This window comes from Strongylocentrotus purpuratus, unplaced genomic scaffold, assembly GCF_000002235.5.
Source record: "Strongylocentrotus purpuratus isolate Spur 01 unplaced genomic scaffold, Spur_5.0 spur5_scaffold_1, whole genome shotgun sequence".
Lineage (NCBI taxonomy): Eukaryota > Metazoa > Echinodermata > Echinoidea > Camarodonta > Strongylocentrotidae > Strongylocentrotus > Strongylocentrotus purpuratus.
Window position 1 is genome coordinate 2,915,505 of NW_022145594.1, and position 15,845 is coordinate 2,931,349.

The 15,845-nt window shown below is 38.0% G+C and overlaps 1 protein-coding gene across 1 annotated transcript; it reads right to left on the minus strand.

Moving 5' to 3' along the window:
- Nucleotides 1–353: 353 nt before the first annotated feature.
- LOC105440324 (protein NLRC5-like) lies at nt 354–13,241 on the minus strand. The gene is made up of 5 exons (XM_030977726.1): nt 13,069–13,241; nt 9,099–9,264; nt 7,625–7,914; nt 3,060–4,768; nt 354–697 (listed from the first exon to the last, which is right to left on the minus strand). The coding sequence occupies exons 2-5, from the start codon at nt 9,188–9,190 to the stop codon at nt 488–490; spliced, it is 2,301 nt and encodes a 766-aa protein (XP_030833586.1). The 5' UTR covers nt 9,191–9,264; nt 13,069–13,241; the 3' UTR covers nt 354–487.
- Nucleotides 13,242–15,845: the final 2,604 nt, after the last annotated feature.

The window sequence follows — 15,845 nt, forward strand, 5'->3', positions numbered from 1 at the left end:
CCGATACTTTTCAGTTTTTAATGTTTGAACAAAATACATATTTTTGTATTCATTAATTTTAAAAAATCTAAAGACTTTTATAAAATGCCGACCGTAGATTTTCAGATTTTTGGGTCTGTCGCAAAGGGCAATACAACAAGTTTTTATTTTAGGCCTTATTAAAGAAACAGGTTAGTTTGAAATCTGTCTGGCCATGCAGTTGCAGACCACCTTATGTGTGTCTGCATCAGAAACAGATTTATTTTTTAAACATCTGTCACATCTTTGTGACAATAACCTGTTTCTTTTCTTCCCTTCTTTTTTTTTTTTGGGGGGGGGGGGGGGGGGAGACAATTCATCGCCCTCTGCCTGCCGGATGGAGGGTTTTTTAGGCCGTTTTGTTTTCTTCACATTCTGTCAAAAGAACCACCATATATGAGATATTGAAAGGAATTACAGAAAAGTAAAATGTAGATTAGAAAAAGGAAGAGATGGTAATGGAATTAACTTAAATTAAACTCAAACATATATCAAAATTGTGAATGAACTGCTTGCTCACCTTTGATTCTTTTCCTGTCCTTGCAAGTGTTTCAAAAAAACAATGATGGAATGCAGCATCTAGAAGAAAAACTTCTTTCAAGGATGGCATGGAGCATATCATCTCTGCCACATCAAGTGACATAGTAGGTCCACAATCTCTCTGAATACAGAGTTGAACCTGGATAAAATGACAAAGTGATTACTGATGAGATTCAGAATATAGATGTTCACTTGGATATAAGCCATACATGAGTAACCTACATGAGTGGTTGCCCTAAATGTGCTGCTAGAACTACAGAGAGTAAGAGGGAAAAGGAAATAACTAAGGGTACAGGCTGAACAACTATTGCCATGACATTTCATATCAAATTCCTATTTTTGCGACAGTAGGAATATCTCATCTAAGTTTACCATGTAATAAACAGAGAATCCTTAAACAAAATTAAAGGAGAGTATATTAAAGTCAAAGGACAGGTTTCAAAGGAGGTTATTTAAGTCCGCACCATCTGGTGCCTCGATCGTCCCTCAATCATTTATAAATGTTAATAGGAATACGATCACTTAATTAAAAGGATGGATACAGAGCAAAAATCTAGGCTCGCAAAGGAGAAAAGAAGATTTTTTTTTTATACCCCCTGCATGAGCACATACATGTATTCAGTTTTACCAAGGGAGAGTGAAGCAGGAGATGAATTGATCAAACTTAATCATGTACATTTATGTTAAGAGTTGCAATATCAATAACACCAATTTTACACAGGGCCAAGAATATCAAACAGATACCTTTGTGCCCTGTCAAACATTCATAAACCAAGAATTGGGATTTCAACTAGGCAAGAGATATTTTTTGGGGAGGGATGAAAAATATTGATGAAGTTCCCTGTCCCAAATCTTATCTCATCTAAAAAAGGTATAGATGCAATGTGAATACTGGTATATTATATGCATGTGCCAGTACATAGCTTTAATGTAATTGAATTGACGTCCTCTTTAAATGTGCACGTTCTAAATTCTTTTCTGATACCTCTTCCACCCAAATCATATTCGTTTTGCACGCAGCTAGTGCTTGTTATTCCTAATTAGGTCCCTTTCTCTATCCCATCATGCCTGGCCTTATTAGTGCCCTTTTTTGGATTTAGATACTTCCAGATATGCACTTTTCAGCAACAACAACAAAAAAATTCATCCTACCACTGACCGACTTTGCAAAAAATTGCTCTCGAAAACCATACTTTTCAGCATAATTCCTTAAAACTTCAAAATACACTGTATACATGTATATGCGTTCTATTTGCGAACTATATACCTAGGTCTATGAAACTTAACAGACATGTGTAATCGTGTATCAAACTACTTGACAACCGAATGCCAACTTTGGTAAAATTTCATGACGTCGATCATCACTAGTAAAATGATGAATTTGCTAAGCATCACATTACAATGCGTGACATGCATGTCGTACCTTAGTGTGGATGACAATGGGTTAAAATGACCCCAATGGAATAACCTTTCAAATGGTTCCATACACAGTATATGTTCACTTAGTAAATTTTGAGTAAATCGATATTGGAAGCAGGTCACAATTCTGATTACACAGGTTTTCTGCCCAACTGTAACACGTATTGGCTATGACTTCAATTTTATTCTGGGTGGCCAAACTCAGGGCATGTCTCATAGCCCAATTTTGAAAATCTGTCATCCGGACGTTTTAGATGCCTTTTTATATCCTGCATTACGATGTATCGCTCTATATGCGTCATGTATTGGTACGTTAGGATGCAAGGCCATATACATGTAGGCTAAAGCATATGGAAAACCATAGGTGCGTAATGACATGTGCCTTGGTGTGTTCATTGTACATAGGATCACCGATCTAATTGCTCAGTTAATTTATCTGCTCAAAGAAATAGAAATACGGGCATTAATGCATGAATATCATCACCGATTGCAGTTCTAGCTAATTAATGATGCATGTTCCGGTTTTTAAATGTATATAAATAAATTACTTTGTGCTATGCTTACTAAATTGCTCGGGTGACTACACATTTCGACTTCGCATTTTAACCTGGTGACTCTGGGTATTGGTGCTAATGCATTATTTTTAATACAAATTTCTTTATTCCATTGTCTTTCAATTCTCCCCTCTAAATTACGTCTTTCTCTACTGTTACGGTTTCTTCATCTACAATACTTAGTTTTCCAGGAACCTATAATATACAGGCACTGCTTTTTAATAGGTACCTCACATTCTAATTAATCTATTATATAAATTGAGAATCATTGAGACGTGCTCATTTATACTACATGTATTGTATAATTTTTTATTTAAATGTATGTCCATATTTTTGGGTAAAATGTGGAACAATAAAAACTTGAACTCAAAAACTTGAACTTGAACAAGTTTAACAATTGTTACTGTTTAAACCTCCTTGATGCATCCTTCCATAGTTATATTCTTGTCCTGTAAGAAAATTGCAAAAAGATGTAATGTAAGAAAATGGATGAACTGATTTTGTTTATCAAACTATGATCAAACTTACCACATGTGGTCCAACGAATGCATAACCAGCTACAGTGTGTGCTGTCATGTTTTTGTTTATGGTCAGCTTAATCTCCTCTGATGAAACTCTGTCCCTCACCAGGGCTGCTACATCTGGGTCCTGACTCTCAAAGGCTACATCAACAATGAAATCTATCTGTTCATGTGAAGCCCCTCTGTCCATGTATTTATCCTGAAGCATAGACTTCATTACATGGGTGGCAATACTTTTGTTCTGTGACACAGTGAAGTACAGGAGATACCTAAACCTCTCCTTCCATGGCAGCACTACTTGCTCAATCAGCCTGTTGAATTCATTATGATCTGATTCATACAGGGAAGCAAGATGGACTCCAGCCATGTACTCCTGAAACAGTTTGTGAGGGAAGAAGACTGGCAATTGCACATAAGAATTTCCCTGATGTATGTCCATGCTAGTGGTAATTCTGTCCTCCTGGGACAAAATCCCAACCCTACAGGCAGTGTCCTTGGATTCTGGGCATATTTTGAAATCATCTTCACCGAAAACCAAGGTATTTTCTAGCAGACCATTGAGGGCCTGTTTGGCAATTGGTCCAAGGAGCTCATTAATTTTTTTCAAAGAGGCAAGAAGTGAGGGGCTGCCTACTTTCTTCACCTCTTTCTGAGCATAATGTTCTTTTAGAAAGGCAATCATTGTTTTGAATATTTGAGAAAAAGTTTTCAGTGATTTCATTTCCCTTAGTTTTTGCTCACCAAGTTCTTTCCACATAAGACACAACATGGCTACATATATAGGATAGTGGGCCATGTTTTCAGATATGACATCATTCTCACGGGTGAACTGGAAAAGCTGATTTGCTTTATCCTCATTCTTTGGAAAGTATTTGTGAATGTAAGCTGACAAATTCTCTCTGTTGAAACCCTCAACATGAATGAATGTGTAGAGCTTCATTAGATCACCATCTGATCTAATCTCTACTGCTCTCCAAGGGCGAGTGGTAACCAAGACAGGGCAAGAGGCAAGTTGATCCGAACAAAGAATATCTACAAGTCCTATATCACCAGTCTCAGATGAGCTTCCATATGCCTCTGGAGAGTTGACACTTGGCTGTGATGGCTGAAGTTGCATTTGATCTGTAGACTGTGATTCACAAGATTTTGGCTTCATGATTTCGCCACTGACTTCGTCTAGCCCATCGAATGCGATGAATACCCTTTCAGGATTCGACTGGATATACTCAGTAATCTGAGAAACCGTTGCTGGATTGTTTTTGGCCAGATAAGACTTTACAATCTTGCCAATAGTATGTTGCTTAAATTCACGTAGAGGAACAATCAAGACCCACACAAAGTGACTGAAATACATCCCTTCAATCCAATCCCAGGCAATCTTAGCACAAAATGTAGTTTTTCCAGCCCCTGCCTCTCCCTGAACCATGATCCGCTTGGGGAACTCTCCATTGACTTTGAGATCAAGAAAATTGTTGTAATCTAATATTTGCTTGCCAGTTCCATCCTCTTCTTCCAATACAAGATTTGCGTATAGTTTTTCAAAACCCACAAGAGAAGAAGGCTTGAGAGGATCAGCTCTGATCTTACAGAGAGTTGACCTGTACTTGAACTTGAAATCATTTGCACACCGCTCAACCAGTTCAGGAGAAAGTGGTGTGTTCTGAGATTCAGCTGAAGGAGGTTTGTTCTGTGATTCGAGCAGTCTTGATGGCCCTCCTAAAGATACATAGATAATTCATATTAGCATGATTACATATAAACATATTTTGATACATCTGAAAGTATTGTTAAAGCCCGAGGCTAATAGTGTGACCTACGACTAGGTGCATTTACTCAAAGACACAAAGTCCTACATGTTTGTCTGAATTTGACTTGTATGAAGTCATGAAGTCAATTATGCAACCGTGGGCAGATGCATAATTAGAGTTATCATAATGAAATGATCAATGCAAAATAATATAATTTGTTTGTAGAACATGTAAACATAAAGAAAGCTGACAAACATTAAAATTCTGCTGTCACTCAAAGAACTTGTACTATACTGGTGTACAGAAAATATCTAAGATTAACAAAGTTAAATTAGTAACTTATAAAAACATTCATGGGGCCTGATAAAATTTGACACTTCTGTAAATTGTAGCAAATGTATAGAACACAGAGCAACACTTTCTCTATGACCCCATTCTCACTCACTATGAAAGTGGTCTTAGTTAGACCGCTCCAGAGGAACGGGTCTTGAGGAACGGTTTGCGAGCGTTCACACTCCGAGCAGTTTTTTATGGCTCAAACCGCTCCACGAGTCAAAGTGGTCTTGTTGCTATGGCAGCTCAGGTCAGCAGTTCAATTTTTTCGCGCGCGGAATACAAACCGTATGTACCGTACTACATGTTTCGCACGTACGGAACGTCACTAGCTCACTTCCGTTCAAAGTACGCTTCCGTTCACATTGCACGTTAGAGCGGTCCAAACCGCTCTTAATAAGACCCGTTCCTCAAGACCACCTCGGAAGGTGGTCTTCTGGAGCGGTCCAGAAGTCCACTTCCTGGACCACTTTGACCGTTCTCACTCACCTAAGAACCGCTCCTGAGGAACGGGTCTTAGTTAGACCGCTCCAACGAAGTGAGTGAGAACGGGGTCTATGATAAAAACTCATTTCACTTTTATGCATGGTTTCTATATCTTCAGCAAGAATACATGTAGGGCTGGGAATTTTGGGAATAGTTTTAATTTGGGTACCCGCCACCGTCGTCGTCACCAGAAAAGCGGCGCCTATCATCTCGCTTTTTGCTACGCAGGCGAGACAAAAACTGGGGTGAAAATAGAAAGAAAACACACAAGCCGCCATTTTGATTCATGCAGGATGAATGGCCTTACTGCGAGGTACTTGCATGTGTATATATTGTTTATGTTGATCACGAGGCGGATAGAATCCACTCTACTGCCCTCTGCGGTAAAAAGCAGTATAACAGTGGATTCGAGCGTAGTGATTAAATATGTTCAGCAGGCCCCTTCACTCCTCAAATATCACTATTTATGTGGCATTTCTTGGATAACTATTGAATTCTTTATCCGAGTTATGATCTACTTACGGTATAATTTTGAGTAGTTGTATCTTTCCCAGTGTGATCTCGTAGTTTTGAAAGATTTCTTCGTAAGATCATGTATATTTGTTTGAGTTTGTTTCGGCACACATTACAGCTAATTTAAGTGTACTGCGCATCTTTCCGTGACTAGTCCGAACTTGTCCTGCATTAACAGCAAGGAGTATCTAAATTGTTGTGATTACTAAGTAATTATCAGCCTTTAAACTAAGCATGCGATGTTAAGAATAAGAGAAAAAAAATCATTTTGTCTTTAGTTCATCATTTGATCAGTATTTCATGAAGAATTTTTTTTTAGAAAGCTGTTTTATTTATTATTATTTTTAGTCTGATTATTAAATCCTGCGTGAATCAAAATGGCGGCTTGAATGTTCTCTTTCTACTTTTACACCAGATTTTGACAATTAGAGGCAAGATATTAGCACTATATAAGCATCACCAAACATGGATGAAAATAAAGTCAATTGTTAAATATATACCGCCGATCTGAGCCGAAGTATGCATGTGTTCATTTATTTGATTGATAAATAAGGTCACTTTTAGTTTACGGGGCATATTTTTCATTGCAATCAAATTATCTGTTTGTTTGATTGTTTTTATTTTTTATATTTTTGATAATGCATTTCTCTTAAAGATACTATGTCCCTTTTGCAGCCAACATCAAATTCTGTAGAACTTTGCAGGAATTATGAATATGTCATGTATGTCCTATCTGTGAAATTGAATCGTTAGCAGTGTCCTAATATTCAAATTATGCAAGGAAACCCGTTTACTTGCTAGACTTCACTGTCAGACACTATTGAGTGACTGACTGGCTTTTTTTTTCTTTGGTAATAACATCCATGAAATGAGCTGTAAAGGGTACATGAGCACAGTGTCTACATCAATAACCCACTTCTTGTAATGGCCAAAATTAAACTGATTGAATCTTTGCGCAGCATAAAACATACGACCATTCGGTACAATGGTCTGAAAATCGGACTATTACTTACTGGCTCTATAGCTCTGAAGTCGATTTGACAACTAATAGTCGTTATTTTCCCACTTAAAGACATTTTCAACCCCCCTTTTTTAGGGAAGCTCTAAATTAGTATTATACTTCAAATGCCGTTGGAATTAACCTTTTCATTTTTTGGCCTGCAAATGGGACATAGTACCTTTAAAGGGTGGTAATATAGGGGATCAACCTTGACAGGCCAATGGCCTTTGTTGATTCCTCGCATCCACCACCTTCCATCCTTCTTTCACAGTACCATGTCAATGAATGTCTTTATATTTATATTGTTTAATTTATACTGATTTGTTGGTATATCTTTTGATGTATTTTTAAAGGGATGTGAAATAAAATTGAATTGAATTGAATTTTGGGAAAGGCATATCTAATTTGTTGACTCAGGACCCAAGGATCTTGGGCGTGGCCGGGTACCCGGTTTTGAGTCCCAGCCCTAAGCAAGAATTAGTATCTGTTTACCTGTGCTGTTAGGAATTAGAGGCTCATTGAGTAATCTGTCTGACAGGCCACCCAAGTCAATCTCTCGTAGTTTGTCTGCCAAAAGCTGCCGTTTGTTTGAGTGTGGTGGTTGCTGCTTGACATTCCATTTCATGAATACATCAAAAAATGCGTTGGTATGGCTATTTGACTTCTGAAACAGGATGTTCTCTAGCTGAGCATAAGGGAAACCTAGAGATGTCCCTACAGCGTTGTAGTAAGATGGTTGGATAGCCTGGGCCAGCTGCAGGAACTCCATGTCACTGACATTACTGTAAAATGAATAATAAATCAATTGAGTATGATAGGATATTAGTTAGAGAGCATCCTATTGCCTGAGAAGTTATCATGTGATACTCAACAATTTGTATTACATACGTGCTTGAGCATGCAATATATAACAGCCTAGGAATATCAGAATATAATGCCTGTGATATTAACAATTGAAACATAGTGCCCCAAGTTGCAGGTCAGGGCAATATTGTTCTGACAAGGGTAATTATTCGAAAAAAGCAGAGTTCGTCAGTAAATACAATAATGACGATGATGATAAAATAATAATGAGAAGAAAAGGATTACTATACCACTTGTCAAAATAATAATAATGTTTACATTTTTTTACATGTATTATCATTACTACAATAGATGATGATGATTATTATTATTATTATTATTATTATTATTTTTACAACTATCATCATCATCATCATCATCATTATTGTTATAATTCTCATTACTATTACCTTCATCATCAACATATGATAATATGTATCATGCATAATATATGTAATCATTATGTTTGTTCGATAACATGATGATTTCAAGTGTCACTGCATTGACTCATTCATGACAATTGACCACATTGAGTGGTTTGCCTTGTTTAAGAAGGTTGAGTTTTCGAAAAGGTGACAAAAAATTGTGAGCTTTTTCACACTTTTTATGTTAATTGTGGAAGAGTATCATAGAACGAAATCTTCCCTGAAAAAGACAGCTCTTCAATTGCCCTCATTTGTTTTAAATGACAAATATTTTGTTTTTGACCACATGCACTTTCCTGCCACCATGTTTGTGGAGTCACAAATACACATTTCTGTGTCAAGCTACTAGTGCATGTGACTTTTAGCAAGACTGGGAAAATTATAATTTTGACAACTCCAACACCTCACAGTAAACACCAATACTTATGTGCTACATGATCAACCTTTCCAATCGCTTCCACACTGTTGCCCTTGCAATGTAATCGCGTAACTATAGGTCCCTGTTTCATAAAAATTGTTATCAATCACAAATGATAAATTTCTATGACATTTCTGATCTCACAAGAGCAGATCAAATGCCACAATTTTAGTAGCTTATAACAGTTATTGTAACTTGTTATTGATAACAAGGTTTATGAAACAGGACCCAGAATTCAACTTCATTGTTAACCCTGAAGGTGCTACTAGTATGTGCATACCTTACTGCAGTGTTAGGACCTGGATTGGTTTCAACGTCACCGGATCTCATCAAGAGGATCAGGAGCAGATAGAGAAGGCAGAATCCATCCATGGTGTAAGATGTCCTTTGCACTCTACAGAGATTTAGTCCTCTGGAAAATGGTGATATGACACAGGCGACAATATCTGAAAACAATATATAAAAGTATAGATATTACGTACATAAAACAGATGGAATAACTATCCTTCAGAGTTTCAATTCACTACATCTATAATAATAATACGAGAAGCTCCATGGGTCCGATTGTGGGCGGTCCGATGACGTATTTCGCGTCGAAACGCGTCGATCTGCGTCACCTAACGAGGCTCCGGGCTCGACGTCGGGAGAGCTATCTCCTCCCGGACGACTGGTCGAGGGGGGACGGGACCCGACCCGGGGGACGAGGAATTCTTTTCTACGTGGACTCGGCCGGTTTTTTTACCCATTCTGTCCCGCCATCGACCGGGAAATCGTAAAAAAACGATGTGACACGCTCATGAATATTATGCATGACCTGTTGCATGCATGCATGAGCCTCGAACTGTTTCAATCCATTGCCCCTAAAAAATTGTTTTTATTCTAATTTGATATTATTTTTACTAAAAATATTCAACAAATTACGAATGTGTTATTATTCTGTTTATACAGTCAATAACAATTTGATAAAACGGAGATATACAATCACGCAAAAGCAACGACCTAGCTAAGGCTAGCTTATACTTTTGAGCAGCACGGTCCGACCTCGATCTATATGAATTGTCTGCCAAAATCAGAAATAAACATTTTGTGTTTGATTTTTTAGCAAATACATGATACGATAATAACAAATTATGGTGTTATATTTTTACAATCCTGATTAGATTTATATTGAAAGTTTCAATAGCGTAAATGGCAACCGATCAAAGGTAGGTACGTACGTACCATCTCTATACATGCATGGGCTTCGGCTGTTCTGTACATGCATTGTTCTAACAAGTGTGTGCGGGGTACGTACATGATAATGCTCAACATGACACACAAAAAGCGCTATTCATCTTCGCGTGTATGTATTAAACGTGTGTGCACGTGTGTTCATGTTCTACATTGCATTGTGCAGCGCATGTATACTATAGCGACTTTCATTCAACGTACTGATAGTTATACCTCGACTTGGTGAACCTCTTCTCGATTAAATAAAAGCACCTTAGACTACTCATTAATAATTGTTCGATAACACAAGTTTATTTTCTGCTTCAAACGCCCGCTTGCAGCTGATTTAAATAAGTAAAATTGTCTTATTACATTACATAACAGATTTCAGATTTCATGCAGCACCTAGACCAACATAATATATTTATAACTAACTCCATGCAAGGAGCTCAGCCGCCGCAAGCGTCAGCGAAGCTACCTGGGGTTACTGTATAACCATGGAGTTAACTCCATGGTATAACGTTATCATAAGATCATCAACGTGACAAAGGCGAAAAAAAGAGATGAGGGTCGGGTAGGGCAAAACATCGGGGCAAGCCAAATTCTGCCACCAAAATCTAATATGCATCTACATCAGTCTGCAGACTACAATTTTTGCATTTAGAAACTGAAGGGAATAAAAAAAAAAATGCCCTTGGCCTTGGTATTTGGTTAACTCTGATTATTAATAGAAACATTACTTCTCATGAGTTTAACTTCCGAGTCCGAATTCTAACGTTAAAGAAGAAGAGATCTACTTTTATTTTAATTAATCTAATATATTATTGATTCCACAATAATTGATTGATTGATTTCTATTCGACAAGCTTCCAACATACAACAATAAACAATAATAACAGATCAAAAATAAGTCAGCTTGAACAGGATAACCCACGAAAGCTCGAGAGCTTATTTCCAGTGGGGTCCCTTACAGACATGTATAAAATTAAAGATAAACTCCAGTTCTGGTAAAAAAAGAAAATTAATTCTCACAGAATCAAACGAAACTTACACTGAATGTTCAAGATTACAAATAAATGACATGTGCCAAACAATTTTGGAAGAAAATGTAAACTGGCTGAGTAATGAGCATAGAAAGACAAGGAAATCAAGGTAGTACCAGCCCCGACACCATTGTGTTGTCCCATATATAGCTTTCTGTGTCAGTGCTTGCTACTTTACCAAGACTCGGTCAAATTTATTATGATTTTGATGACTCCAGAACCTTGCAGTGCACACCAATACTTACATGCTACATGATCAACTGTTTCTGATCCTTTCCACACCTTTTCTTTCACAATGCAATCGCATTACCAGTACTAAAGTTTATCTTTAATAAGTTAAAATAGTAATATTTACAGAATTAAAGAATTAATCTATTCTAAGTAAACTAAAACTACATTTCCATTAATATAGTTGGATCTAAGTATGTAATGTTAACTTATGCATATTCACTTTTTACATAAAAGCAGTGAAGGGATGTTCCTTTGTCTACCTGAGGAACTGTTTATTTTGTCCGCTTTCTTTGTCAGTCATATTCATAGTGTCTGTTTTTTAATGACATCTGCAGCCGAAATTTGTGCGCCTATCTCCTTCTAAACCGTCCCCTTGGGGTACCGGTGCACGGTGCCATCAGCCGCCGGAGAGTCTACTCTATATCAAATTGGCTATGCTCCGCCCGATGTCCACCTCCGGGTGCCTTTACTTCAACGCCACAAACTTTTTCGCCCACGCCTCCTGAAACCCGTCCTTTGGAAGGAATGGCTGGGACCAGCCAAGAAGTTGTGCCTTGCAGGGTTAATATTCAAGAATTGCTGTATTTGGGCAGAAAACAATGATTTGGTGATTTTTGTTTTTGTAGTAGACAATCAGGGCACCCAGGTTTCTTTCCCAGCATGCAATGAGCATCATCATGTACTGCACCATATTTATAGAGATCCCAGGAGTGTATTCAAGGCTCCTCGGCCCAGCGGTGGCAAGAAGAGGCACAGGAATATGGAATCAAATTAATGCATAAATCTTTGTTAAGTGCCTCGTTACTAATTATTTCATTCACCCGTTACAAATAATTTTATTTCAATAATCAGAATGTGAATTACAAACATTAGTTCTGACGTGTTGCTACATGTAGGTAGGACAAATATTATTTCTTGTCCTAACTAACAACATGGAATACATGCAATTTGCATTCTGACTATCACTATGAACATGACGGACAAAGAAAGCGGACAAAATTTACAGTTCCTCATTCTACCTTCAACAATTGCTGTGGTAGACAAAGGGACATCCCTTCACTGCTATTAAGTAAAAGTAAGTAGCACGTACAGGTGAATATACATGTGACACCTGTTCTACACATTTTACATAATTAATTGTAGTGAAGGGATGTTCCTTTGTGTAGAATATGAGGAACTGTAGGGTCTATATTTTGTCTGCTTTCTTTGTCTGCTATGCATAGACCATACAATTATTTGTAACAGGTGAATGAAATGCTTCTAACAAAGATTTATGCATTAAATTTGCTTCCATTTAGGCCTAGATCTAGATCTAGATCTAATACGAAAAAATTGAGAAATTCTAAAAATAGATATTTGATGACGTCACACTTCACCACTCTCTATATACTATAACACAAGGAACAAGGTCAGTATAGATCTAGATCTATAGACTTTTTTCTAGGTCTATGTAGATCAATGTACATGAGAGTCACAACCCTTGCACGTTAAGAACCCATTGCACTAGGCCTATTCGTATAAGAGTAGATCTAACAAGTTAGGGGGAAACCCCGATGTAATGGTCCACTTACTCCCCTTGAAGTTAGACCTGGAAGCTTGGCAGCTGGAGACGGCTTTCTTCCAGAAGCTTTGGTATTCAAGGTATATTCATACCCCAACCAGGCCGAGTATACGGCATCTGCAAGAATCTTCAGTATTGAAGGAGGCAGATTATCTTGAAGAAGAAGAAGAAGAAGAAGAATGTAAATACATCACATGTACACTAACTTTGACCTTGTTTCACTTCAGCTCAGTCTGATTATGTTTGCAAAGGCAGCATTTCGTCGACAGACTTCAATCTATATCTACTGCAACTGAAGAAAGATCCTAAAATTTACTAAGATCAATCACTGAATCGAACTCGAAAGCTAAGCGAGGTGGCGTGGCAGTACTGTACAGGACGTGCACATGTGCACAAATCTGGCAGAAAAATGGCGACTGTACAGTATAGTTCGGTGGGTCACTGAGCGCGCGATGGGAATCCCCGGCTCTTTTCAGCAATGTTGTTGTTGGGGTTTAGATGGCGCTCTTCAATCTTGACAGATTATCTGCGCCACGGCGTTCCTTTTTTAATGCAGCATGTTCATCTTTTCGAACTTGATCTCATGGCTCACTTTTACTGGGGGGGGGGGGGGGGGGGGGGGGGTCTGTCTTTCCAGACTTCTGTTTTCGAGTCATGACTTGGCTCACCTGTCTCAGCGAAGTGCTACTGTGCAAGATTAATTATATTTAATTTCCCTTCACCATTAGTCGTGCAATTTAATCATAAGGATGTAGATTCTTAACCTTATGATTTTAATACTGATGATATTCAAACATTTCAATTTCAACAACAACAACAACAACTTTTCAGCAAGATATCTTCTACGCCTGCGCGGGTACACAGCTATAAAAGTATAGACAGTTCATTTCAGTTTGGTCTTCAGCTAGTGTGGTGTAGAACAACGCTGTAAATCACAATTATCATTGTTGTAATCATTATTGTTGCATCATATCAATTCCTTCGCGCTCCTTTTGGGAGATCAACCGACCCGCGCGCATTTTATATTACATGACATATGGTAAAATTCTCGACATCTTTTTACACTTTTCTTTACCATTAAAAATCGAAATTGAGAATAATATCCTCAATCGAGATATGAGAAGAAGGAAACATTTCCTTTACATTCCATGTAAAACCATGCCCTTACTTGAAAAAAAACCTCCGTCACTTTGACGTTGAACTTTACAATCCATTTAAAAAAAATTACTCTCTCATACACAATGTCAATGGATCGGTCGCACTGTGCTCGATTGCCATTCAATAAACCAATCTTTAACTTTGCAGCAACGCGTTTTGCGTCAAATTTGTAAATCCTCAATCACAGACAATGACATATGATACGTAAGCTTTTCATACATATAAATTTCATTTTGATTGATTCATTTTTAGCTCCGTCAATTTTCATGTCAAATCATGCTTCATGTCCCATTTTAGAAGCCCGACCCAGGGTTTTGTGCCAGCTAGCCCTGTATGCATGTACGTAATGTTATGCATACACATATAACTGAACATGCATAAGTACAGTACATGTACACGCAGCGCAGCGCGTACCAGCGCACTGCACTACATTTCATTGGGTCAGTACCATTATGAAAATAGGGGAACAATGAGTGGGATGGGTTTAGTGCCGTCACAATAAACTTGCGCATTACACGCGTACGTATAATTAGAGCAATTTATGCACCCCCAAGAAATAATGAATACAGCCCGACCTCTCTACACACAGAACTGCACAGATACCGCACAGTCCGGTCAAGGCGGTACGCGTAGCGTTAAACTGCCAAATTTACAGAAATTGTGAGGAGCGCTTTTGCTATGAAAGGAATTGATATGGATCTATAACCTACAAAAATTCTCTTTCATCAGAGCACTTCATCTGCACCGTCTCATACTAGGCTAGCTTTCCTTTTGTCTTTTCCTTTTTTTTTAGCTATAGATTGAAATCGGTCATTAGTAAGACAGTTTTCAGGGTCTCCAATAATAATTGTTGTCATGTCAGTGGCGGATCCAGGGGCGATTCGGCCATGCACTCCTTTTCGGCGGCCTGAAAAGGGGAAAGAGAGCGACGGAAGAAAAAAATAGAAAAGAAGGTTAAGAGGAGACTTGAAGAGATGAAAATGAAAGAGAGGTATAAAGAGAGAGAGAGAGAGAGAGACAGAGACAGAAAGAGAGGTATAAAGAGAGAGTGAGAGAGAGACAGAGAGAGGGAGGGAGAGAGAGAGAGAGAGAGAAATTAAATTTAAAAAAAACAAAACATACCCTATATGTAACGGGTCAGCAACGTATTGGATGGGATAGATACCCCACTCCATCGCAAGCTATTCGTAATGCATACGTAAATGTATAAATCAATGGCGGATCGAGGGATAGGGGTCGAATAGGCCGCGGCCCCATTTTTTTTTATCGCGGCCTTAAAGAGGGAAAAAAGAAAATCAGAGGGCGACGGAAGATAGAGGAGGAAAAGGAGAGATAGAGAGAGAGAGTGTGTGAGAGAGAATGAGAGAGAGAGAGAGAGAAAGAGTGAAAGAGAGAGTGAGAGAGAGGGAGAGAGAGAGAGGGAGAGAGAGAGAGAAATATTATTCAATTGAAAAAACCAAAAAACATTATATACCTCACTTAAGTAATCCAGCCATCTGATTGGTCGAAATTGCATTCATAAACTTCAACTGTTCCTGTAAAATTCCCGGTAACCATGCATAAAACATTTAATATTTTTAATAACCATGGTTATTAAAAAAATAGGTCAGCCTCCATGGTTACCCCATAGGTTTACATGTTAAAAAATGGTTTGAGCGATCGAGGATACCGTATGTGTGCGAAGGATTGGTCGGTAATTTCAATACAATTGAATCTCGATCGATCTTACCGACAATTTTATCTTGCATTGTTGACATGAAGACGAAAATAAACTTCCAAAAACAAAAAAACAACATCTGCCGATAGATCTTGATCTAAGTTCGTG

Excerpts from the sequence above, each read along its gene's own strand:
- LOC105440324 (XM_030977726.1), bottom strand. The coding sequence starts at position 9,190 with ATGGATGGATTCTGCCTTCTCTATCTGCTCCTGATCCTCTTGATGAGA. Across the intron at positions 7,915-9,098 it reads GGTCCTAACACTGCAGTAAG|TAATGTCAGTGACATGGAGT; the intron begins GTATGCACATAC and ends TTCATTTTACAG. Across the intron at positions 698-3,059 it reads CATTCGTTGGACCACATGTG|GTTCAACTCTGTATTCAGAG; the intron begins GTAAGTTTGATC and ends CATTTTATCCAG.